This window comes from Clarias gariepinus, chromosome 4 (genome assembly GCF_024256425.1).
Source record: "Clarias gariepinus isolate MV-2021 ecotype Netherlands chromosome 4, CGAR_prim_01v2, whole genome shotgun sequence".
NCBI classification, from domain to species: Eukaryota; Metazoa; Chordata; class Actinopteri; order Siluriformes; family Clariidae; genus Clarias; species Clarias gariepinus.
In genome coordinates this window covers 6,802,487-6,829,914 of record NC_071103.1, presented here as the reverse complement: position 1 = coordinate 6,829,914, position 27,428 = coordinate 6,802,487, and the positions used below count along the sequence as shown (strand labels likewise).

General features: G+C 38.2%; 2 protein-coding genes across 6 annotated transcripts; one reads left to right on the top strand and one right to left on the bottom strand.

Annotated features, from left to right (window-relative positions):
* Positions 1-699: 699 nt before the first annotated feature.
* Positions 700-13,096, bottom strand: tm9sf1 (transmembrane 9 superfamily member 1). Of its 4 annotated transcripts, none has more exons than XM_053494417.1 (9): positions 13,020-13,096; positions 6,345-6,538; positions 6,131-6,262; positions 5,807-5,929; positions 5,275-5,624; positions 2,710-2,864; positions 2,452-2,637; positions 2,095-2,368; positions 700-2,002 (listed from the first exon to the last, which is right to left on the bottom strand). In XM_053494417.1, exons 2-9 carry the CDS (start codon positions 6,531-6,533, stop codon positions 1,609-1,611), a joined length of 1,803 nt encoding a protein of 600 aa, XP_053350392.1. In that variant the 5' UTR covers positions 6,534-6,538; positions 13,020-13,096; the 3' UTR covers positions 700-1,608. The 4 variants fall into 4 exon arrangements, with proteins under 4 accessions (XP_053350392.1, XP_053350391.1, XP_053350390.1 ...); XM_053494416.1 differs by lacking the exon at positions 13,020-13,096 and adding an exon at positions 11,850-12,206; XM_053494415.1 differs by lacking the exon at positions 13,020-13,096 and adding an exon at positions 11,932-12,206.
* On the top strand, positions 12,466-25,899 carry fen1 (flap structure-specific endonuclease 1). Of its 2 annotated transcripts, none has more exons than XM_053494420.1 (11): positions 12,466-12,483; positions 15,476-15,574; positions 16,513-16,615; positions 18,951-19,053; positions 21,683-21,746; positions 21,888-21,997; positions 22,204-22,340; positions 23,203-23,401; positions 25,029-25,180; positions 25,428-25,542; positions 25,635-25,899. In XM_053494420.1, exons 2-11 carry the CDS (start codon positions 15,493-15,495, stop codon positions 25,710-25,712), a joined length of 1,143 nt encoding a protein of 380 aa, XP_053350395.1. In that variant the 5' UTR covers positions 12,466-12,483; positions 15,476-15,492; the 3' UTR covers positions 25,713-25,899. The 2 variants fall into 2 exon arrangements, with proteins under 2 accessions (XP_053350395.1, XP_053350394.1); XM_053494419.1 differs by lacking the exon at positions 12,466-12,483 and adding an exon at positions 13,322-13,408.
* The last annotated feature ends 1,529 nt before the right edge of the window (positions 25,900-27,428 follow it).

The following is a 27,428-nucleotide window of genomic DNA, read 5'->3' as shown; positions in this document are numbered from 1 at the left end:
CGAAGACTCACTGCTGATGAAGAAGTGAAGACGGCGGTGGATTTGTGGCAAAGTGGATTGAAAAGCAATGATGTTATATGGAAAAATTATGTATTTTTACAAAAATGAATTCTACAGAGTGCGGCTTATTTTTGACTCACCCTCGTATGTTTTTTTCCCAAATATTTTATGAAGCTTAAGTGAAAAATGTCTATACTTGTTACATTGTATTTTAATTGTAATACTATATGAGATGATTAAATTATAATTGAGATGATCTTCCAAAAAAAGAAAAAGATTTGCTATGATGTCACACAACTTAATTTCATTCAGCTAATCTTTTCAGAATTTCTAAACACACCCATTTTTAACGTGCAGTAATTACTAGAAACTATCACACCCCAAGAATTGTGTGTCATACCATCGGAGAAAACTGTTCTGACCTGATTTTCTTCTTGATGTGACTGATTTTTGGTTGGTTTAGGCTCGTCAGTAAGCCAATACATTTAACTAGTTAATAATAAAATAAATTATAGATGTACACCTTATTGATATGTTATATTGTCAAAAAAAACAGGGTTTATGAAGCACGTATACATCATGCAGTACAATATTTTAGTATGACTTGTATACTTTGTTGTAAAAATTCATGAACATTTAAATTTGGAAAAGCTTTAATTTCCTAATGTTTATTAGAGAAATGCTACAGATTTCTTTTTTGTAGGAAAAAGGTAGCTTTATTGAAAAGATTGTATATGTACATCTGAAATAAGATCACAGTAAATGGTGTATAGTAGAACATATTGCTTCCACATCTGATAATAAAACCTTGATCTTGCAGACTGTTCTCCCGTCTCACTCCACAGACAGTTAAGACGTCCCTACACTCACAGACCTTAAACTAGACAGCTCCTGGCTTGAATGTTTATTTATGCTTACTAATACTGCTTTAACAGATTTAATATAGCTTTAACATTCGCTGGTTTCTTTCTCATTGGTCTTATTGTTTTAAATATTCCTTTTTAAAACTGTCTCCTCTGTGGTTATTCAGCTCCTCTCACTGCCTCGCTGTTCACATACACCTCTGTGTATTTCACTGTATTATATAAAAAGACGACCCCTTTTGCACACATATGCATTGATATATGTACGTACACACCTACACACACACTCACATGCACGCACACACCCGATCTACATGACAAACATCACATCCCATAGCAAAAAAAAAAAAAAAAAAAATCTGGTTTCTGAACCCCGTATAAACTACCTAGTTCTGATTGAATGCACTCTGCATTTGGAAAAAAAATAATTAAATATCATTACTATACGAGTCAGATTCAATTTTAGTAAACTTTTGTTGAACATGCTATAGTTTTTCCACTCTGCTTTCATGTCATTCAAATACAAATATTGTAATGTCAACAAATATTTGCTTATAATTTAACTGTATAGATCTCGTATGAATTTAAAGCGTTAGTCTTTCTTTGAGATAAATCTCAAATTTCTTAAAGAGATGGTTTACAATCAGTTTCCTGAAAAACCACCGATCGTCCATTCTCACAAGTTTCACGATAAAGTGTCCAGCAACAGACAAAAAATAGTGGACGGTGCTATTCGCACCCATCTTCAGTCCATTTTCAGGCTGCGATAGATGTAACGAATAAACGTGAGCGAGGCCCAGAACGAAACGGTCCCGAGCATGAGTGAGAAGACGAACGCGGTGAGAAAGGAATAGCCGAAAAACTCTGTGCTCTGCACCAGACCGCTCATGCTCGATCGGTTCCAGTAGTAGAAGAGAGAGTACGCGAATATGAACAGGCCGGTGGACCCGGTGCTCAGGATGCTTCGCCACCACCAGCGATAATCTTCACCCGAAAGCAGGAAGTAGGTGAGGGCCACAGAGATGCACGCTCCCACGGACAGCAGGATGGCAAAGACGCACAGCAGGATGCCGTACAGCGTGTACTGCTCCCGACCCCACACGGTCGCAAATATGTAGTAGAGCTCCACGGAGATGGCGCTGTGGGATAAGGCGTACGGAAATTGCATCGTTAAAAACATTTTCACACACTGTTAGATCAAGGCTAAAATGTATTCTCTTACACTGCTCACCTGAAAGGCAGGAATCCCCCGATGGCCATGTGCACAGCCGTGTGTTTATACCACGGTTGTGCTGGAATCTGACGTGGAATGTTGCGTGTGCGGCACGGTGCCTGAAAGCTGCCAGACCGGTTTTTACCCACGATCCCTCCAATCACTGTAAGCGGGAACCCAACCAGCACCCAAGCACCTAGCAACAGGAGCACTGTAGTCGCAGGGAGTGCCTGAGTGGAACCGCTCCACCAGTGTACAGAGTTTACTACACTCCAAGTCAGAAAGAGAGGCGCTGCGAGAGAGACAGAGATTATACAACGCAAAATAATGCACTGAGCAATATCCTAACAAATCCTAAACTACACAATGTCTCACCAGAGAAAAGCGTGGAGGTGAGGATGATGTTCCAAACCCAGCGCTGACCGTGGATCTGCGTGTAGAAGCTACATGAGCAGTACCCAGATACACAGCTAGTCAGTGCATACAATACGATCGCCGCAGAGTTGATGGCTCCATGTCGATGCACGTTAAACATCCCCAGCAGTGCCATGATGATAATTCCTAACAACGAAAAGATCATCATTCAGGGTGCACGACGACAAAGATGCGGCGCACTCACACACAGATTCTTACCGGTGGCCAGGGTGAGAAACTGCGTTCCTACTCCAAGCACGGCGCACAGCAAGATTTTGTAGGGAGGAAACCGAAAGACGTCTGTGTGAATGATCTTCCAGCCGTTGTCCCCCTGATCCAGATCGTCACAGCTCCCGTCTTCTTCTACGTTATATCTGTAACATTTAAGCATTTTAACAGAACTGAATCAGCAACAGAGCTGCATATACTGTATGACTGAAGTCGTGCTTTTTAATAAAACTCTATATCTAGCACTGATGTGTGTGTCCCATACCATGCACTAACTATGTGCTTTCCATAAATCTCGTCACGATTATTTGTATTCTATTTCTCTTTTAACTTGAATGTTTGAAAATTAAAATAGAAGTAGAGGTAGAAAAAAAAAGGAAGTGGGAGGGAAGGAGAATGGAGTTGGAGCTGATAGTTTCTGCTGATAAAAGATAGACAAGTAGGAGTGAGAGCTACAACATTTATCACCTCTGGGAATAAATTAATAGCATTAACACATTCCAGAAAAGGATTCCACGTGTCACAGAATGTCTTGCTAGGGCCTGTATGTGAGAATTTAAGTTACAGAGAACTTCCCTGATCCAACGGTCAAGTGTTTGGGGGCGCGTGATTTTAAACAACATCAAATTAAACAAGATCAAATTCCGGGCTGGCGAACTTGTGAAACAAAAAAACAGAGCTTATTTCATTGCCACCGAGAGGTTAGTGACAAAATCAGAATACGATTAGCTGGGGCTCGTGTACACCAGCTGCAGACATCAGGGACAGTGGGTAAGTCCTGACTAGTTTTGCATTTGTGTAATGAACTTTGTGTGAAACTTTGCATTGGATTAGACCTTGGCAGACACAATATAGAGGAAGAGTCGACCAAGTTTAAGGCCAAGTCTTATTGCTGATCTGTTAAATCCAAGAACAGGTCATCTTCTCACATCTGTTATATCATGGTTAGGGGGTTCCTTTTGTTGGTGTTTACAGTTAAACATGTCAGTCAGTCAATGGGGTTGTGAGTTTTAGAGGTGATATTTGGATGAAAGTTCTATAAAGAATTAAAAGAGGTCATCTTTGAAGAGCATTTGATGCCATTACTCTGTCCGACTTAAAGATATGGTTTTTAAGTATGTTAATGTACATTTCAATATATGTAAATTTAAACTTCCTGTGCAACTATGCAACTTTTTTGTGCAAGATACGTTAATTGATATTTTTACATTTCAATATACGTAAATAAATAACGTAAAACTTCCTGTGCAATATATGTAAATTTTGGTGCCATATGTCTAAACTGTTTCTAGTCTAATTTATGTTGTGTATAAAGTGTGTAAAGTTTAATTTGTGTATCATGTGTAGTATGTTTAAAGAACCTAATTTCGTAGGACTTCCCACAAGTTTTAATGACAATAAACATTCTATTCTATTAAGTTTTTTCAAATAAGGCTCAAAATTTTTAGCACATTAAAAACAATTGTGTTTGTTCTTATACTGTTAGAGGGAGTCAAAGGTGGGAACATTAGGCAGAACGTGATAAAAGGTGTGGGGCTAATGTCTCACCTGGATCAGGTGCTCCATAGCAAAGGTGGAAGGTAACGGAGGACATTTACTTTGTTACTGTAGTTATGAACATTTTTCATGCATCTGTACTGCACTTGAGTAGTTTTATTAGGAGGATATGTTTAACTTTTACTCTGCTCAAAAACACAAAAGGTATCTGTACTTTTACTAAACTACACTTCTGCATGGTGTTTTATTACCCAGCAGTGGTGTGAAGTATCAAAAGCAGACTGTTATGTGCGACTTATGACTCGACTTTCCTTCGACACACGCCTAATTATGAACTGGTGTTTGAAATCAAAGTGGAGCCGATTTCAGACGGCAACAGTAAGTTTTTTTTTTACTATAAAAAATTTAAAATCTATTGTGAGCTTGTGTGTGTGTACAGGCCCTGTACTTTTGATCCTTAAGTAAATGGAGGACTTCTTTGGCTTAAGTAATATTTGGCACAGGAAATCTTTGTTTAATCAAGTACAGGACTTGTGTACTTTGCACACCTCTGCCAGACCATCATATTAAGGAATAAAACAGAATAGAATAGAATCTTTATTGTTACTATACAAGTGCCGTTCTTAGTGCAAGGCAAAGTGTTGGACTGTAGGATTGCCTTCAAATACTAGCATTTGGTGATTAATATAGGAATATGTTTAAAAAGGAATTTTGTGAACGACAACTAAATTGATGCAATTTATTTGGCCTATAAGGGAGAGCTGTCTGGGAGAGCTGTAAGACGGACCAGCAGTTGAAATCTCTTTCCGTTCTTTTGACTAGAGGGAGACAGTTTGCACAGAACGCGTCACGTACGGATGCTTTGACAAACACTTCCAGTTACCGAAATCCATCATCTTGGACAGGCAGTTTAAGTCGTCCTAAAGCAGTATAAACATTATGGACACTGTAGTTACCCCTCCCCCCCCCGCCCCCTAACCCAACCTCCACATATGACTTTTTCTCTCCCCCCATGCTACGTTCTTCCGTCTCTTTGATATCATTTCTATCCGTCCTCACCTTGCAAAGTCATTCTTTAACACCCTCATGAGGATGATGATAACGAAGCCTAGCAGCAGCACCACCAGCACCAACGAGTTAATGATGGACAGCCAATGGATCTCCAGCGTCTTCGGGAAGAAGGAGTAGTCTCGGAGGCGCTCGGCTCTGCGCGCATAGGGCAAGGGACTTTCGAACCAGTGGACACTGTAGGTGTGGGTCACCAAGAGACCCCCGTTATTGTGGTTTGCACCTTCGCCTGCTCCCTCCTCCAAAGGCACCGGCTTCACATCTTTAACGGACACGTTGGCAAAGATCACAGAGTTTCCATTATACTCAATGTTGAAGTCTAAGTGGGTCCACAAGCCAACCTGAGAAAGAGAGAGAAAGAGAGAGAGAGAAAGGGGGAAAAGGCAGAGATGTTCATTATGTTACTATCAGGCCAAACAAAATATCCAGAGATGCATCGGTATAATGAGAAAACATCGGCAAGTGACACAGCATGAGAAAAATCACAGATTTAGAGATTTAAAAAAAATCACAATAAGCAGACCTTGTGACTGTGAGGCAGAAAACCACTTTCTTCCATGTATCCCACAAATCCCCAGATTGGAATATCATCCAGAACAAATTCAAAGTAATATAGCTCTTCGATTGCTTCTCTCAACTGATCCACCTATAAAAATTTTTTTAATAAAAATAAATTGTTACCCATCATTACCTGTAAAAAAATGCAATACTTCTTTTTAAAATAAAATATTTAGCACACGCAAATCAAAGTCTAAAGGTACACCTGAAACATAAACGTTAAGTTGATTGATTATATGACATGACGGATAAGCGCTGTGTAACCGTGCGAGTCCAATGTCAACGATACCTCTTTCTCCGACAGTGTAAGCTGACATAGTGTTTGCTTTTCTGTGTTTTCCCTGAAGTTGATTTTGTATAAAGACTCTGCCATCCTGTCACCATCCAAAACCTCTCCCAGACTTAAGGCTTTATGGTGCACCTGCGCAATTCATAAATCGACCATAAAATCAAATTTTGCAACGATGTCAAATCCGGCTGTAATAAAAAAAAGTCACAATCACCTCTTTGGGTCTGCAGACGGGGAGTGTATAATAATGATAGGTTTCCTGGGGGTTATGATAAGGCCCCACTTTATTCACGTAAAGAACCATGGGCTCCCCTTCTTTATAAGTGGCTGTGTAGGACACTTGTGGAAACAGGCACAGGAGAAGGAGCCAAGAGCCCGTGATCGAGCCAAGAGTCGCCATCATGGTCCCTGTGAGAAAGAGAGAGAGAGAGAGAAAAAAAAAACATACCTTTAACGCCACAAACAGCTTAAAATATAAAGCTGGCAAAAATCCAAACACTGAATAAATATTTGTTGCTCTGCTCATGGCTCTCCTTCATGATTAGAAAAGCAAACAATGTGATGGAGGACGTCTCTAAAAGAGCATTTTAATTTGCTAAATAAAAATTATTCAGAATGTTTGTTTGTTTTCTCACAATTATTAAATTTAAATAAAAAAATAATAACCTTCAAAATAATTTTCCCCTTATTATTTCTATTTCATTAAAAGCATAGTCATACAGTGAAATCTCGGATTGCGAGTAATGCAGTTTGCGAGTGTTCCGCAAGACGAGCAAAGAGTTTTAATAAATTTTAACTTGAAAAACAAACGAGTCTTGGTTTCCGAGTACCGAGTAGAGCAGGCTGATAGAGAGAGAGAAAATGGATCTTTAACCTCTCTAATAAGAGTTGCTTTTGCTTTATTTATCATGTGCTTTTTGTTTTAATGCCGAGCGCCACGTGATCACAACTAAGCCAATGGTTTTTCTCTCTCTTGCGCTGCGGTTTTGTGGGTAATCGTCTCCCCTGCTGCGTCTTAGTGGGTGTCTCTTACTGGTATGACCATGTGTGTGTGTAAAACATTTTATTTTGTGTTTGTATGCGTGTGTGTACGCATGATGAATGAAGCAAAAGCAAGTCTTATTAGACCCTGAAGTGGAGAGCGTTTTCTCTCTCTGTATCAGCCTGCCCTTTGCATCTGTGTGCGCGCGCGTCATTGGACATCGTCCCCCCCCCCCCCCACAGACAGACCCCTCCTACTTTTGCCTTTACAGACACATACACACTCTTTCTTTCTGCTCTACACAGAAACACTGCTCTGTCGCGATTCTTTTCAAAGGTAAAGTGCAGGTTAATTTGTTTTATTTTTACTTTACAGCAGTGATTCCGTTAGTGTGTCGCTTAATCAAGTGTCAGAGATTTCTTGATAATTTTTTTGATAAAACAGTGTTTCTGTTGTGTGCGTGCGTGTGTGTGTGAAAAGAGTGGAGGAAGGGTAACTGTGTAAGATGAGAAGGGGAAAAGGGGAGGGTTTAAAAGGGGAGGGACTACTTACTTTAGCTTCACACACATACATGCGCTTGCATGCATAAAAGGAAACTTATTTGTCTGGATTTATTTTTTACTTTTTTTTAAAAGGTAAAGGGAAGGTTAATTTGTTTCTTTTTTACTTTATAGTTTATGTTAATTATTTTTATGTATTAAATTTTTTGGGGCTGTGGAAGGAATAATTTAAGTTTCCATTATTTCTTATGGGGAAATTCAATTTGGTTCACGAGTCTTTTGGAATATGAGCCTGCTTCCTGAACGAAACATGCTCGTAATCCAAGGTTCGACATTCTTTTTTCAGGAATCTATCGTATATCATGTGTAAGTACATGACCCCAGATCTTGGTCATTATAAATGTTTTTGCTCTGCACACCGTCTGTGAAGTTTGCACAATGTAAGTAATCGGGGCCAAACACTCAATCTCTCATTCCGGGCAAAAATTCATGTATTTGTATCAAGCATTTGCTGTCAAACTAAAATCGTGTTGTTGTTTTTTTTAAGTTACAGTGTATTTAGAACAAATCTACCTTGTTTCTTTACCAGGAACTAGCTGTAATTGCTGATCACAGCACAGTGGGACATGAGGAATTTTCATACGAAAAATGTAGATTTGGCCTCGATTACTTTTAGTAAGCCACTGTTGAGTGACAATCTCACGACTGTCACCCAACAATTTGGTTGTGCAGAACAGGAAAATAAATGACGACTGAGACATTATATAACACTTATACACAACTTAACATCAGACACAACAAGACATCAGACACTTATATACAACTCAATTTTGATTTAAGATAGACTTGAAAAAACAAACTAGCACAGCAGAAACTGCAGCTCCATATTGAAACTCCATATTGTGTGAATGCAGAAACTGCAGCTCTGCATTCACACAATATGGTTTTTAAGTTCTCATCACAGATGCTGGTTATATAAGCTGTAACTCCGGCTTTTGACTCACCACCAGTGTGGAAGTCTGACTAAGTTGTGCCTGCGTGAGCATATGTTCCCACCAACCTATCGCTGATCACCGCTGTTTGTCCAACCCATACACTTCTTCGCTCTCCACTTCAGGGTCTGCCTATATTTACAAGTAACTAAAGTGAGTTGTTACATCCATAACATTTCCTGCATTTCTATTGCCAGACTACCCACTAACACTATATCGAGTAGTCATATTCTAATAGCATTTTAGCTTCATTGCTTAAACCCCATCCTTATGTACCATTCTAGACCTTTGCTGAGCAATAACTAGAACCAGATCTCTTATTACAGTTTTCCTGGAACCTTTTAAATGTTCGGTTTTCCTTATCAGTCATTTGGGTTTTCTAAATCGTTAAACACTCTGAAATGTAAGGTCAGGGTTGTGAATCTGGTATGCAGTTCATGACAATCAGGATGACAGTAGAAATTTGTAGAAAGAAAAATCTGATAGAATCAGAGGTAGACTGTTAAATCAATTTAATTATTTAGGGGGGCACATTTATTACATTATTTTATTTATTTATTTATTTATTTATGGGGCCAAATTTATTAAATTTAATTAAAATTGTTTTATTTAAGTAATTTAACTCTTCCTTCAGGCTTTGGGAGCTTGATTTTCAAATGAAATGAAACATTTTATTTTATCATATTATTTTTTTTGTTTTTTTAGCCCAGGTAAAGGCACTGCTGATGTAACAGTTTGTAGGCCATTTCCTGAAGACGTCCGTGTGGTGGCTCTTAATGCACTGACTCCAGCCTTATTCCACTTCTTGTAAAGTTCTTGGATTAGCTTCGCTCCCGCACCTTTTCCTGTCACACTATTCCCCCTCCAGTCAACTTTCCATTAATATGCTTCAATATAGCACATTCTGAGGGGGTCAATGAGCGTTTTCTGGACAACTGTCTAGTCAGTAGTCTTCACCATAATTGTGATTGTGTGGACTGAATTACACGGAGAGATTCACAATATTTCTACAGTTTGAACAGTAATTTCCTCAAACCTGAAATTAAATATTCTAATATTTTGAGATACTGTCTGTCTAGATGATTTTCCTTGATGTGGGCGTGGCTATACGCATCACTCAGCAGAGCTAATCAATGCAATAGTTTGCTGTGTATACACAAGGTATGTGGAAGAAAAAAAAACGACAGTAATGCACCTTACAAACTTCCACAATCCTCATCAAACACAAACAAAAAGCATGACACAGCATGGCCTACACCAAGAAATGCAATGTATAGAAAGAAAATTGAACCTTGCGCCCCAAATTAAATAAAAATATTGATTAGAAGGGAAGTTATGAGCAGTTGCTTGTCCAATGCTTATCAGCTTATTTTTTAAGGGTAACTTTGAACTATTTCCACAAACCCATAACCCATCAATGGCGGGTACTAACGCTAGTTATTAAAAACATTTTCTACAACACTATAATTTTTTTAAGAAACACAGTACAATCAAGCTACAGGATTAGTTTTAGTACTTACATTGAAACCTCAGATTGCGAGTAACACGGTTTGCAAGTGTTCTGAAAGACGAGCAAGATTTTTAATAAATTTTGACTTGAAAAACTAACAAGTCTTGATTTACGAGTACCAAGGATCATGTATCACACATGCGCTTCTTATTATGACGCCGAGCGTCACGTGATTACACTGCATAGCGTCTATGGAAGTCACCTGACAAAGGAACAAACAATTCAGAGTGGAAGAGTCATTAAGAAAGAATCGCTCAATTTTGTTAACTGTACGTACTCTACGGAGGTTTTGTGATGATTTGCGCATGCCCGCCCAGTAAAAAATGATCAGTCAATCTCTGAGACTACTCATTCTTCTTAGTCACATTAAAAATTTGTTCAAAAAGAATGAATTTATGAAGTTTATGAACGACCCACCACTACTTAGGGCTCGTCTCTTACTGGTATAATCAACATCCGTGCACGCGTGTACTGTGTACTATAACATTGTGAACATGTGGGTGAGTGTAAAACATATTTTATTTTGTGTCTGTATGCGTGTGTGTACAGTGCGCATGCACTGTTTTTTATAACACTTGTGTGTGCGCGCATGTAAAGCAAAAGAAAGTCTCATTAGAGAGGTTAAAGATCCATTTCCTCTCTCTGCTCAAGGCTTAGCCTGCTCTTTGTCGGTGTGCGCATGCGCGTCATTGGACACAGACACGGTCCCAGTCCCAGTCCCTTCCCACTTCCACCCTCTGCAGGTAAACTACAGGTTAATTTGTTTTATTTTTACTTTACAGCAGTGATCGCTGTATTGTAAAAATGTGTCGCACAATCGAATGTCATTAGAGAGATTTTGTTTATTTTTCCGATAAAATAGTGTTTCTATTGTGTGCGCGCGTGTGTAAAAAGAGTGGAGAAAGAGTAACTGTGTAAGACAATACGGGAGAGAGGGGAACTTACTGTAGATTTGCACACACACAGCACCTTTGCGCACAAACAGAAACACTTTTATCTGTCTGGATTTATTCTTACTTTTTTTGTAAAAGGTTAAAAAAGTGCAGGTTAATTTGTTTTAGTTTTACTTTATATTTTGTGTTAATTATTTTTATATATTGATTTTTTCGGCTGTGAAATGAATAATTTGAGTTTCGATTATTTCTTTTGGGACAATTTAATTTGGTTTACGAGTGTTTTGGAATACCGCTTCTGGGGCAAATTATGCTCGTAATCCAAGGTTACAATGTACTGTATTTGAGCATTTGAAACTAATGTTATAAGAAATAGGCTGCATTTAATTAATCATCAAACTTTTTAAAGGTTTAACCGCCAAAATCGCATAAAATACACACAGTGTTCAGTTTGTACACAGTGTTCAGTTTGTGAAACCCTGAGTATGACATGCGAATCATGGTGACGATTTAAACTTGTCACTGACGTCATTTGGTGGCTTAAAAGCGACTTCTTGAATACGGAGTAGACACTTTCCCCTGAAAGCACTCCAGAACACTGGGGTTAGACGGACAGCCTGGTAAAATACATCACTGCTGGAGTGAGAAGATCAAAGCAGACAAAATAACACAGAATATAAACGTGGAGTTTTATAAATGTAGACACGCGATGAGGACACCGGTATGACACTGACTAACTTACTTTACACTTTCACTTCACAACACTCTTACAGTCGTGTAGCTCCAGACAATCGAGTTTTAATTATTTTTTTATTTCTCTCAAACTGGATTCACATACGTACAAGATCCGGGAATAAACGGCTCTCTGCCGCCAGCCTGCGTGAAGCCGAAACGCTTCCGTGAAAAGCGAAATGCAACAAAAACCTGTTTCCGCCGCCTGTAGTGCAGGAGTCCTCCCGGGCAGCCGGCGGGCTTTATCCCCCCTGTCCGCTCAGCAAGCAAAGAACACACACAGCCGCATATCTGCGCGTATCGCCGAATCCAGAGTTATTAAAAAACAGGTCGATTTACTTCTTTAACACATCCGAATGACTCGGGAGGAGGCGCCGCGCCGCCGTATCCACGTCACCGTCAACCAAAATATCGCCGATTTTTCCGGGATGGGCGTGGCCAAGAGAAACGCTGCACCTGTTTAGATAGTTTTACTTTCCCACAAAGTGAAATGTCATACCTAAACTTTTAAACAAAATACATAAGCCTACACTTATATCTTTTTATTTTATTTTAATATATACATTTACACCCGTTTCCGACAGCTCTTCATCGGTTGAATATTTCAGTAACTCTGATTTGACGCATGCGCAGTGGAGCCGCCGATCTTGTACTAAAGATGCACGCTCGGTCCTTAGTGAAGATTAGGTGAAGATTCATAAACCGCGTTCTCCATAACCGGGAAGTCGGAACCGCCTACTTCCGGTATCAGTACACAGTTCGATTTGACATATATTTAGCCAAATAAATGTATACCCACTTCAGAAAAACCTGTATAAATATTTTAATACTAAATGTATTGCAATACGTTTCTTATTTATATATGGTAATAATAATAATATATACATATATGATATGATATGAATATAATATACATCATACTATTTATCTTTTTCTGATGTGTCATAATTCTTTTGGCTGATTCTGTGCCTTATAGGTCTTTATGTGCTGTATGCTTCCCCCTGCAATTTTCTCCTTTTACAACAGTATTTAATGTTTAAAAAATGGTTGTCATATCATATAATAATAATAATAATAATAATAATAATAATAAACTAAGCCGTGTCGCTAAATTGGAACCAAAAAGTAATTTGGATAGTACTTGAATTACAGTATTTTTAAATAAAGTGGACATGATATTTGTGTTACTAGCGCCGAACATGAAAGTTCGATTTGATTAAACGAACGTGGACTAACATTTAAATTATAAAAATTTCAAATACAAATAAAAATAAACTTACTTCTTAAAAACTTATTTTACTTTGTTATTTATTCCTTCCTGTTACTTGACTATGAGCGCCGCCATCTTGAAATAAACTTGAAGCTCTTGGGAAAGTTGAAATTACAAGTCGGAAAGTCGTTTAAACAGATATTTCCCTAGCTAGCCAATCGAAAGCACCTTATTTGGAAATTCCTACTTGATCTAAAATACAGCAGGTCCGCGGTGGCTTCGCGCATGAGCCCATACAAATCAATCCTGATGAATCGATGTACAATATCCGGGGGGCACGCCGAGTCAGATCGACTCGTTATGTCTGATTACGTAAAGTTTTCGCAGCGCGCGCGAAATAGACGTGCTCGTCCCGCGTTTGTGCAGGAGTGCTGTATCATTTATATAGGTTTGTTTTGGGTGAGTGATGTCGTTTAATTATCTTTTTGCTAAGTGTGTTGTTGTTGTTGGCACAGTTCTTATACAGGCATAATCGATGTGTTAAAGCGACAGAGTTTGAGTGAACTAAACGCTGTAATGTCTGTGTCGCAGCTGCGCGCGCTGTAAATTACCCGCAATAACTGTGTTTATTTGTTAATGGAGACCGTGTGGAGTTGTCACTGATGTTAAAAACATATATTAAGTGTGAATACACAGCAATAGTGCCTGCCAGCGTCATAAAAAAGAGCATAAATTCACAGACGTGCATACAATACTGTGCAAAGTCTTAGGCACGTGCAGATACCTAGTATAGAGCATGGATGTCTATAAAAATACTGCAATAATCAGTCTATAATTAGTGTGACCAGCCTTTGCTTAAAGCATAGTGTCAGCTACAGTGTGTGCAGTTTTATAAGAAAATTAGCTGCTTAGTTTTACTGCAGACACAGGCCTTATGAAGATAGCTGATATTTTTTTGTAAAATTATTATTATTTAGCTTGAATACTAATGCTTGAAAATCAAAAATGTTTTTTTTTTACTAGTAAATTCTGAACTAATGTTGTCACAATACTGAAATATTTGTTTCAAACCCAGGCATCACTAAATGGTGGTCTGTACCTAGACTGATTTACAGTTCTGTCTGGACCCTGATGCTTTTCTGATGAATAAGAATAATTAATATACCATGTAGTCAAAGGCTGTTTCCCCCCAAAGTGTCTGTAGCTGTACGCATCACTTAACAGAGTCGCTCAACACGATAGTTTACCATGTACAAACAGTGTGAGGAAGAAACAGAAATGAAAGCACGACAGAGCGTGGATTACTCAAAAAATAAAAATAGAGTATAAAAACTGAACATTTAAAGATGAGTGAACAGATCAATGTAAATTCTTTTGCGGGAAGTTTTAAAAACAGTTTTTCTCATCTGTTTGAGCAAATGTATTCGCAGCAGTCCAAGGTGAGGGTGTGTAAAATGCTTGAACTGAGAGTGCGGTATGGCAGATTCACTAAATATTGATTAAAAATTGTTTGTTATCCAGACAAATACTAAGAAATATACTTGGCAATCAAAGCTTTAAATGTACACATGTTTTACTATATTTACTGAAAACTAGCAATACATTTTATTTAAATACTATGGAAATTTTAAACTGCTCATGTTTTTATAGACTTCATAAATACACATTAATAAAATACATATGCTATGAAAATTAAACAAATCCTGTATCCACAATGTATTTTAACACTGCAGTACATTAGGCCGTTTTACATTAGGGCCTTGGTAGCATTTCCGAGAACACTTGACCCCAAAGTCTGGTTCACTTTGATCAGTGAGGACACAATAGTTTCAATCAGTTGTTCCTGGTGTTAGTGAGTGTTTAAAACTGCATGATAACTGACTGGATTATGGTGCTGGGAGATTAGGTTCAGCAGGTATTAACTGAAGAAAAAAAAAAAAATATATATATATATATATATTTGTTTGTCCTCTGTCCACTACAGAGTAAGAAAGTATACATTTTGTACTTTTTTGTCTATTTTTTGAGGAAGTAGACTGGAATGTGTAGCCAATGTCCCAGCTCTCCCACACTTTAAAACAGTGTGTGCACAGCGGTGCTGTTATCAGGCGCCCACTTTTTTGCCCACTTTATAACTGAAATATGTTTTTCATTTTAAATTCTTTATTACTAGTAGAAATATATTAAGTATTTTTCTATTTTTACTCAAGTACAAATGTAAAAGGAGGACTTTTATGTGAGTAATTTTTTTACCTTGTGTATCTCCACTTTTTCCTCAAGTACAGGATTTGTTTACTTTGTCCACAACCTTTTTTCTAGTACAGTGGTACTATTCTGGTATAAAGCTCAACATTATTCTTCATATATATTTCCCCTTTTTTTAATGTAATTTAACTGCAATATTACAATGCTAATATTGTATTTCTTTTTCATCCATTTGTTTAAGAAATCGTGTTTTTCATAGTTAATGTCTTTGTAGTTCAAATAAAGGATTTAAGTGTGTAATTAGTGTGTTTCCATTCTCAGGCATCCAGCTGATCGACATGGGAATTCACGGCCTTGCCAAGTTAATAGCTGATCAGGCGCCAACAGCCATCAAGGAGCAGGATATTAAAAATTACTTCGGTAAGTCGGCAGACTATCATACAGTAAAGTGAGGGATAACGTGTGCAGTAATCATCAGGCTTTGTACACGTAAAATGAATTGTGTTGTTTATTATTATTATTATTATTATTATTATTATTATGTGCATTGTGGATTGATATTTTTAACCTACTTTTTTGGACAACAACAAACACATCATCAGGTGTACATACTGCAAAACAAACGCACACAAAAATAAATTTTGAGTTAAATGTAAACAAATGTGAAGAGTAAACAAACCACGTGTATTTTGATAGTTTTTAAGAATTTCAAACAAACAGTTCTCCTCAGACATATAATAATTACACAACAAAATGTGAAATAGTTACTTGTCCAAAAAACATATTTATTGTTTATATCCATGAAGTAAGTGGACAATAAAAGGTATCCTCCAGGTTATTTTTTCATTTTCCAAACTAGAAATTCCTCAAACGTTGAAGTGTAAAACTGAGAACGATGTCATTTTTGATCATAAACATATGTGACCTCCAGAACTCTGATTACTTTGAACGTTTGTCCCTCGTTTCCTGATAACCATAGGTGTTTATAAGTGTTTATCATTGCTTATTATTTAATTTCTTAAAAACATTAGTGTTTCCTTACCAATGGTCAAAATGAATGAACATCTCTACTTAGTGTGCTTATACACTGATCAGCGATAACATTAACACCACCGTCAAGTCAATAGAATAACTCTGACTAATCTACGTATCACAGCCTGCCGAGCTGGAGCTGACACAATACTAGGCTTAACATTTTGCTGTTTAATGTTCTGGCTGATCGGTGTATATGAATATATTGATCAATACATCTCTCCTGACAAATGGAGTGTACTTACTCTATATATTTCACTGCTTTGATTGTTTGTCACTAGTGTGACCTACCCAACTTTTTAATCTTTGCTGTACTTCACATTTAGGACGCAAGATTGCCATCGATGCCTCCATGTGCATTTACCAGTTTCTGATCGCAGTCAGACAAGACGGGAACGTTTTACAAAATGAAGATGGAGAGACAACAAGGTACCATACAAGTGATAGCTATAACAGATGTAGATACTCCTGTTTTTTAATATCACGCATTTCTGTAATAAATGTCTCCGTACTCAGGAGCAGTATTTATTAGTGTGTTATTAAGTAGTTTAGTGCTCAGAGTTGGATTTGCTCCACCCTGTATGAGAGGTTTGTATGAGTAGTCCAGGGGTGAGCGCTCAAATCTGTCCATGCCGGTACTTAGTAAGGAATTGGACATACAGTGGAACCTCAGATTACGAGCTTAATTCGTTCAGGAAGCGGGCTCGTATTCCAAAACACTCGTAAACCAAATTTAATTTTCCCATAGGAAATAATGGAAACTTAAATTATTCGTTCTACAGCCCAAAAAATAAATACATAAATATAATTAATACAAAATATAAAGTAAAAATAAAACAAATTAACCTGTACTTTACCTTAAAAAAATGTAAAAATAAATCCCGACAGATAAGGGTTTTCGTTTGTGCACGCAGAGTGTACGTGTGTAAAATGTGCGTGCGTGCACACACACACACACATTAACGGATAGACCGTTTTAAAAACCATTTAATAATTAGCAAGGAACATTCCTAGTCACACTCACGTGAGTGCATACTAACAGGATCACTGCTGTAAGTAAAACAACAACAACAACAAAAAACAAAGTAAACAGCTCCTCACCTTTGAAAACAATCGCAACAGAGAGAAGTTTGTTTATTTGGCAACCTGAGAGAAGGGGGGCTGAAGGGGGGCTCGCTCGCGTCTACGGCCCCCTTCTCTCAGGTTGCCAAACAAACACACAAACTCTCTGCCTTACACAGACACAAACACACACACGCACACTCAAAAACACTGCAAGCACTAAGACCCAGCAGGGAAGACGATCGGTCTCGGCTTTACAGCTCCCCTTCTCTCAGGTTGCCAAACAAACACACAAACTCTTCTCTGCCGCGACTGTTTTTAAAGGTGAGGAGCTGTTTAATTTTTGTTGTTGTTGTTGTTTTACTTTACAGTAGTGATCCCGTTAGTATGCACTCACGCGAGTGTGACTAGCGATGTTCCTTGCTAATTTTTAAACGGTTTTAAAAACGGTCTCTCCGTTAATGTGTGTGTGTGTGTGTGTGTGTGTGCCCGCACGCACATCTCATACACACAGACACACAGCGCGTGTGTGTGTGTATTCACCCAGCAGGAGAGACGATTACCTACAATTCCGCTGCAAGAGAGAGAAAAACCGTTGGCTCACTTGTGATGGTGACGTAACGCTCGTTGTTAAAACAAGAAGCGCATACGTAAAACATGATACTCGGTGCTCGTAAACTAAGGCAATGCTCGTTTTTCAAGTAAAAAATAATTAAAAATCGTTGCTTGTCTTGCAAAACACTCGTAAACCACGTTACTCGTAATCCGAGGTTCCACTGTATTTTGACTGGACTGGTCTTCTTGGTGTTTTCCGGCGGTTTGTATCCACTACGTTGCATTATCGCCATCTTCTGGTCTTGATCTGCACTCTGCAATTCATTATGAAGTTTACTTTAGCTATGAGCCATACTGATGTCAAAATGACTTCGTACCAGCTCAGCATCGTAGTGGTTCAAAGTCAAAATCTGTGAATGTGATGAAGTGGCTTTATGCATTTTGCATTGTTACTCTGATTTAAGGCTCCAATATTTTACTATTTCTTTAGAACAGTAACCAAGTTAGAGTATGTCTGTTAATGCCCCACCACATAATGCTTTTTGGTAATTACCTCAAACTCCCTTTATTTCACTCCAAATCTGCCATTTTAGTGTCTATTTAAATAAGCTACTGCTGAGCCACGCCCCCCACCAGTGCGGAACAAGCTGGGGGAGGGGATCTTATTATATGTTGACTAACATTGGTTGGTTTATTACAACAATGGGAAATATCAAGGAGTAGGGAATATTTTCATTTCCTCACATTTTTTGAATGTATACAGACAACTAAAAAAGTGAATTCTGAATGATATATCCCATTTAACATCAGACTACAGTACTGAGCTGGCGTTCAGTAATTCGCATTATATTCGGTGGCTGTGATACTGTCATCACAGCCATGTTTAAACTGCATGTGTCAGAAACTTAAGTGTACAGAATGTCTATAGTCTATATGGGATGTTGTACTGTAAGTGCTTGGTGGTTACTGTAACACAGTATATATAAATACACTACAGTTCCTACATAATACCAGTGATTAAAAACACTTTGTCTAAACTAAAACTACACAATTCTTCGAGATTATTTGGAAATAGTTGAGCTTTTTAGGCATAAAATAATATATTTGTTTTTTTATTTCTTTCCATATCATCCCGTCTGCCTGGCAGCCACCTCATGGGCATGTTCTACAGGACCATCCGAATGCTGGACAGTGGCATCAAGCCCGTGTATGTGTTTGACGGGAAGCCGCCTCAGCTCAAGTCCGGAGAGGTAATAAACGATTAACAAGAAGAAGTCCTGTTGGTCTCTGTGTGTGATCAGTAAGTCGCGAAACATCAGTAAGTCGTGAAAATCAGTAAGTCGGACAGAGTAAGTCTTATACGCCTTTGACACAAATAAACAATATAAACCATACCAATCCACTCAACTTAATTTGTCCCCTTTTCCCACACTGCCATCATGTGGCCAAGAACATAAGCACGCCTAAGGAAATGGATCTCACAGTAAAATGTTGCCTCTGCATCTTTAAATCACGAGGGGAATCCCAGGTGCCATTTTGTATCAAATCGAATTTCCCCATAAGATATAATGGAAACCCTGATGATTCATTCCACAACCCAAAAATATTTATATAAAAATTATTTATAGAAAAAGTTAAAAAAAGGTAGAAATAAAATGAAGAAACAGAACATGAATTTCGGTGCCACTTAAATGCCTGAACTGTCGATTAAAATATTTGTTCTCTGGATTTATATATTTTTGTAGATTAATAGTTTATTAGATTAAATAAAAAAAATTTAAAGCACAAATCATCAGGAAATGAGACCCATCCGAGATGCGCGTGAATGCAGCAACTACCGTTACACTTGCTCTGACGGCAGCAGGTGGTCTACCACTATCTTACCTTGCTAAATTAAACTTTGGTTAAAATGCCTAAAACTAAACGGTCGAAAGTGTGGCAATATTTCACAAGAAAGGATTCCGACACTGCGACGTGCAGCAAATATTTTACAGCAGTTGCGTGTAAAGGGGGAAACATGTCAAATCTAATGAAACATTTGAGGGCACACAGAATAAAGTTAAAAGCAGAGGGATGCACCGTGTTTGACAGCTTGCGGACAACAGCTGGCACTATCGGTGTGGACGACCCTCATACCAACCGTAGCAAAAAGGAGTTCGCTGATTATGATGACGACGGCAGCCTTTCCGCAGGTTGGTTGTAGGCTAATGTAATGTTAATCACAAAATGCAAATCTTGCATTCATGATAACTAATGGTCAAACAATGACATTAGTATTTGTAAAATACTAATGTAACATGGATTCTGTTTATAATTATGGCTTTCCAGCTAGTACTAGTAGTACTACAACAGTGACCCCATTTACCATTGCAAAGAAGTCTATGCATGTCCTGTGCAGGGCATGCAATAAGTCAGGAAATGTGTCGTATTTTGCTAGAAAAGGCAAATATGGTGAAATTTCTGCAAAAGAATTGCTAAAATTTGAAGCGGTTTAGTTATTGTAGTTGGGTTAGGTGACTTATGTTTTGTTGCTGTTGTTTTTTGTATTTACTTATATATTCATATATTCTTTAAACTTTTAATATATTGTTAAATTTTAAGCATTCAATTGTTTGTTCAATAAAAATGTATTCTTGAGTCATCCACCCTCATTTTGTGGCTTTTGTAAAGTATCGGTTAAGGCACCATTTTGGCACCGGTATCGAAAAAAACCCAAACGATACCCAACCCTAGATGCAGCCACTAGATGCAGCACTATTAATCACATAAACTAGTCTAAAAATGTATTACAGGTAATATATGTACAAAGTGAGGAATTTGCATAGAGTTTGTCAATAAAAAAAGTTTATTTATTTTGAGTTGGTAAATATATAAATATCTGCTTAATGAGATTAGTCCAATTATTTGATGTTTGCCTGGATAATTACGTTCCGATACAAAATTGTACATTTAATAGGTAAATATCGCAGCTTAAATTGCAATCATGTGTCAGAATAATTACAATATTTTCAATAATTAGTTTTTCTTAATCATTAATTCTTTACATGAGGCCTGTGATCACTTGCATTCAAACTACTTCAAGATCAGAAATAATTCTCATACACTTGTCACTGATGAAGTAATTCAGATTAACCCCAAATAAAGAGTCCATGGTCATCAAAGCAAGCTCATTATTAAAAGGAATCCAGTGTACGGGTATGTTTACAGGTGGAAACTTTAAAGCAGTTGTGGAACTCACTCAGGATAAGAGCATCTACTAAATGCCTAAATGTAAATCTAATGTGAATCTAATCACACGAGGTGTACAAAAGCATTTCAAAAACTGTACTATGGACTACATAACTTGGAATCCTGTAAAGGTTATTTACCAGTGAAGAGAATCAGACACCATGGTTAAGTTAACAAGTATTGGACACTCCTCCCAAAAAGACAAAATGACGTTTGTTCAAGCATTCAGTAAACACCATGTAGCGTTATCATCCTCTTGACGTCTTCCCGGGCTTCCTTTAAACAGGGTCAGCTGACCCCGCTGCTTTTGTAGAACCAAAACACCAAACCTATGTGCTTGTTTTTTTTATGCTATACATTGTATATTTGTGTCAAAGGTGTGTAAGATTCATTTTATTGGACTTACAAACGAATCCGACTTATGAATGTGCTCCCGAAACAGAACTCGTTCTTAAGTCAGGGACTTACTGTAATGTACAATTTTATGAATGCATATGAGTGTTTTCATTGTGACAGCGCAACATAATTTTCTGAAGTACTGACTAATATTATTTTTAAGTAATAATGTTTATATTTCTAATGCCACTTTATTCTAGTGTAACTTTCTGAGGCTGTGCTTTTATCACTGAACTTTGATGCTTTTTTTTTCAGTTGGAGAAAAGAGGAGAGAGGAGAGCAGAGGCTGAAAAGCTGCTAGCACAAGCACAGGAATTGGGTATAACAGAAACGCTTCACACGGCGAGCTGATGTTTAAAATCTCCAGAAATGACACCTTGGTGTTAAGTTCAAATGAAGTGAGTTAGCAGGGTTTTGAAAAGAGCGACAATTAATGGCAGTGACTTTTTTTTTTTTGAAGGTGAACAGGAGAACATTGACAAGTTCAGCAGACGTCTTGTAAAAGTCACCAAGCAACATAATGATGAGTGTAAGAAGCTCCTTACGCTGATGGGAGTGCCCTACATAGAGGTATTGTTTATCTAGTTATTGTTCTAAGTCTTTACTTACACAGGGTCACTTTTCAAAACATAGTCGCCTTGGATATTGATGTTTTTAGTGTACACGTAAGAGAGACGGATAGTGTTACAGTTGAGAGTCTGCTAGCTGTAGAGCTCTTAGGCTCCAGTAGACACTAAAACACAATTAACACTCATGAACAAACTCCACTTGCCCAGGCTCCATGCGAGGCCGAGGCCAGCTGTGCGGCTCTGGTGAAGGCAGGGAAGGTGTACGCCACGGCAACTGAAGATATGGACGGGTTAACCTTTGGAACAACCGTCCTGCTGAGACACTTAACCTCTAGCGAAGCCAAGTATGTTTATCTCGCTGTTGATTTCTATGTTATCTGTAACCTCAGTTTTAGGGAAGAAGAGTTTGCCACATTTCATGTCTTTGCATAATTGACTATTTAATATGTTCTGTTTAAAGCATTGCTGTATATTGTTAATTTGATACCCGATAAGGTAAACTGTCAGTTTAAAGCACAAAATAAATACATCGCTTAACATCTATTCTCACCGTCTAGGAATGTCTACAACTGCACATTTAACTGCTCAGTATTTGAACACCAGAATCACTACCTGGGTAGCGTAGCGTCTTCTTAGAGTAGAATTCTGATGCAAAGAGCAGCAGCATTGTGTCAGATCGTGTAATATACTGGTTTAATTGTTTAACCAAAGACCAGGAGGCAGTGGATGAAAGACAAAAGTAACAGACAGGTGGGAGAGAGACTGGCTCTTATGGAGTTTACTGATCAGAACTAGATGCAAAGTTTCTTCTCTCTGAAACTCCTGTGTATACTGTACAGTGATACAAAGAAATTTGCAAGTGATCCCAAACCTTAGTGGTAGTTTAGGTACAGTGGCCAATATTGGTTTAAGCCCAGGGGCCCATCGCTCTGTGTAGTACACCAATCCTAGGTGTAATACACAACATTTAAATCTAATAAGACGCCGTGTGTAACAAACTACATAGTTACACCACTGTTGATTTTCCAGCTGTTGCTATTATTGCTGTACAATGAATCAGCCAACAGGGAACTAAAACCACAGAAACAGCCGTTTTCACCGTACGCACAGACATCGTTGTTTGGAATAACAAGTCATATTTGACAACACATGTTTAATAGTAATATTTTTACCCTCTTGACCCTTTTCTCCCCCCACCACATGTAGGAAACTTCCGATCCAGGAGTTTCATTTCAGCCGCATTCTGCAGGAAATGAACATGTCACATCAACAGTTCATCGATTTGTGTATCCTCCTCGGCTGTGACTACTGTGGCACAATCAAAGGAATTGGACCCAAGAGAGCAATTGACCTCATCAAACAACATGGTTCAATAGAGGAAATCCTGGACAACATTGACCAGTCTGTGAGTTCACATATAATCACTAACACATGTTGGGCTGCATGGATCCCCTAGTGAGAAGTCAGTGTTTTTGTAGTTATGATGTATTTATTTTTAAACATGTTGATGACAAATGCTGTTTGTGTCAGGGTCTGATACTTTAATGTCATCAAGCTTTAAACCATGTGGGAGAAAATACCTGGTGCAGCAGGGAAGTTTTTTTTTAAAAGATAAACTTTGGAATTAGTGTTAAAATAAAGAAATGCATGACAAACTGGTTAGAGAGTTTTATAATACAGTATCTCAAACAATAACATTTAACAAAGGTAAATTAAAATCTCTCAAGTGGGATTGGCACTGCGTGCAGCGGCTTGGCAGTATGGGGTGTGTCAATCTACCGATGGTAGGGCTTAGACCCGGATCCTCAGATCCAAAAATCAATGACCCAGAGCCCTAGCCACCGCTTACACGCCTTACATTTAATGTATCCTTGTAAAAATAGTTCCTTTTGACTTGATACTTGACACACAGCTTTGATTTTAACAAAGTATCTATACTCAGCAAAAAAAGAAACGTCCCTTTTTCAGGATTGTGTATTTCAACAATAATGTTGTAAAAATCCAAATAACTTTACAGATCTTCATTGTAAAGGGTTTAAACAATGTTTTCCATGCATGTTCAATTAACCATAACCAATTAATTAACATGCGCCTGTGGAATGGTCGTTAAGACCTTAACAGCTTACAGAAAGTAGGCATTTAAGGTCACAGTTCTAAAAACGCAGGACACTAAAGAGACTTGTCTACCGACTGTGAAAAACACCCAAAAAAAGATGCCCAGGGTCCCTGCTCATCTGCGTGAACGTGCATTAGGCATGCTGCAGGAAGGCATGAGGACTGCTGATGTGGCTAGGGCGATAAATCGCCATGTCCGCACCGTGAGACGCCTAAGACGGCGCTACAGGGAGACAGGAAGGACGGCTGATCATCCTTGCAGTGAAAGACCACGTGTAACAACACCTGCACAGGATCGGTACATCCGAATATCACACCTGCGTGACAGGTACAGGATGACCACAACAACTGCCCGAGTCACACCAGGAACACACAATCCCTCCATCAGTGCTCAGACTGTCCGCAATAGGCAGTCCATGAGGAGGAGATGCACTGCAGTACTTCAAGCAGCTGGTGGCCACACCAGATACTGACTGGTACTTTTGATTTCGAGCCTCCCTTCATTCAGGGAAACATTGGGAAACATTTTTAGTTTACGTCTTATGGTGTTGACTCTTTTAGTGTTCATACAAATATTTACTCATTAAGTTTACTGAAAGTAAAAACAGTTGAAAGTCAGAGGACGTTTCTTATTTGCTGAGTATAGAAGCTTTTATGAATGAAAAATGAAATGAGTAATTAAACTTGTTTCCTCAGCCATCTTATTATCCGCACTAAACGTGCCTTTATCACTCACCGTTAACCGGCTAACCATGCTGCCATTATGAAAAGACATTAGGATCAGACTTGGTCATATGATGAATCTGCTTCAAAAAATAGTACCGCGTTAACATTTCTAGATTAATCACAAGTGTTAACATGTTACTATTGACAGCCCTAGTAATTAATTGAAAAACATATTGTGTGTGGTTGCACAGAAACACCCTGCCCCAGAAGACTGGCTTTTTAAAGAGGCTCGAACCCTGTTTCTGGAGCCTGAGGTAGTGGACTGTTCCACTGTCGATCTCAAGTGGAACGAACCTGACGAGGAGGGACTCATCCAGTTTATGTGCAGCGAGAAGCAGTTCAGGTGAGCATGGACACTTCATACAACACACACCTCTCTAGGATGGATTTAGTTTATTTACTGATAAGACGCAGGTCTATGTTGAGTTGTTTAGTTTAAAAGCAGTTTTTAATAGTACACTTTTACATTTAATAAGGAGAAGTATACGTTTTAGACAAGAGACAGCATATTGTGAAATGTTCCCAGCTGTCAGGTCTGTTATCTGTTCAGTATATTATTTAACATTTATTGCTTTCATGTTCGTTGGCAGTGAGGAGCGTATCCGTAACGGCTGTAAGAAAATCATGAAGAGCCGACAGGGGAGCACTCAAGGACGCCTGGACACATTCTTCACCGTCACAGGATCCATCTCTTCTAAACGCAAGGTTTGTACTGAAACTGAAATCTTTGTCCCTGTGCTGTGGCAAGCTTCATTCTGGTTTTAGATTATTTTAATTTCTATTTCACATTCCTACAGGAGCCTGAAGCAAAAGGCTCAGCCAAGAAGAAACAGAAGACAGGTGCAACACCAGGCAAATTCAAGAAGGGCAAATGAAGCCGTCTAAAGTGAACGCATGGGACTATGAGGAGCCGGGGACCGGTGAACACGCTTTGACTGCGTCCTTGTGCTTCCTGTGGGGTTTTCATATTGAAAAGTCACCTGGAAAAACAAAAGCAGTTACTGAAAAACTTGTCGATGTGAACGTGTTCTAATTTGAATTAAATAAAGAAGCTTTTCTAAACGCTTTGTGAAAGTTTTTTTTTTTTTCATGAATTGTACTGCCAATTATTTTACACTTGTTCAGGTCAAATCATTTATCCCCATTTAAGTTTATTTTTTTTGTCTGTGAAATAATAGTGATTTTGCAGTCTTCAATAACTGAATAAAACGGCTTAATTAGCGTTGGGGGCGTTACTTTTTAAAGTAACTAATTACATTACAAAATTACTGTCATTAAAAAGTAATCAGTTACATTACAGCATTACCTTCTGATAAAAGTAACTAGTTCGAGTACTTTTCCATTGCAGAAAATGAAAACTCCTTCGTGATTCCTCATGCATGTTGTTTTAGTCAAGAACTTTATAATTACTCTACCATCACTCAGCCAAGGCTGGCCCATAATCTGTTAAATACTAACACCCCTATCTCACCTACGCGGTTTCTTGCGGTGGCCGTGAGTACGGTTCATCATGATTCACCGCGAGTTTTGGCGATGTGATTAGGTTTCCATCTTTCTGTGCGTCTGTCCTCGTATAGTCAAACCTGAATGAGCTAGTATAACCACAGGAATAACAGAGTCGGAGATCCTGCTCACTGCGACTAAAGTGAAGCTGTTCTGTCGGTCCAGGCCTGAATGCAAATCCTCCGTACTCGGCTGCAGAAATGAACCACGGCTTTAGAGGGAAACACACCAGGGCTCGACTCGAATTGATTCACTGTTGTGAAAACACCCACAGCGTTTGCTTAGTTAGTGTGAAATGAGACATTAATATCAGAGAGTTAAAAACATCTGCGCAATTCGTTTCAGATTGAAATTTCATCTGCGTTGTTGAGAAGTAAAGTATGTTCTTTGTGGTGTGTATTTTCGAGTTATAGCTCAGACGATTATAATATAATAATTTTAATAATAATATTATAATAATTTTTATCTTTGCAGTCTGAACCTATAAACTACAACACTGATAATGTAGTGAATCCTTTAATACCGTATAAAGTGCACGGTAATTGTCAGGTTTGTGTTCAGTGGCGCCGGAGTAAGTTTGTGCGAGTGTCTCTTTTCCCCCACAAAAGTAAATAACACGAGAGCTATTAGAGGTTTTCCCTCAGTGTGAGTACTGCAGCTCAGCTGCGAGACATCATTTATAACAAATTAATAAAAAGTGATTGAGCGTAAAATGACTATAAAGTATTTCTGGTTCAATATTTACATTTAAAAATAACCAGAACTAATGAAACAAAACCACAGGATTTAAACAACATGATATTTATTTTTGATTGATCTCATTCCAGATAAGTGTGTTGATCTGATTTAAAGTCTGAATACAAGTTTGAGTGTCTGCAGAAAATTTTCACATTTCTAATTTTTAAGTTTGGGAATGGCTGTATACGGTTTACACAGTCACATGACCTCCACAAATGGGGGTCACTGTCACATGCCCTCTAACCTTTGGTCATGTGGCCAAAAGTTTTAAAAATGACACAAATATAAGTTTACACACAGTTTGTTGCTAGTCTGCTTTTAGATCTTTGTTTCAGTTGTTTCTGTGACGT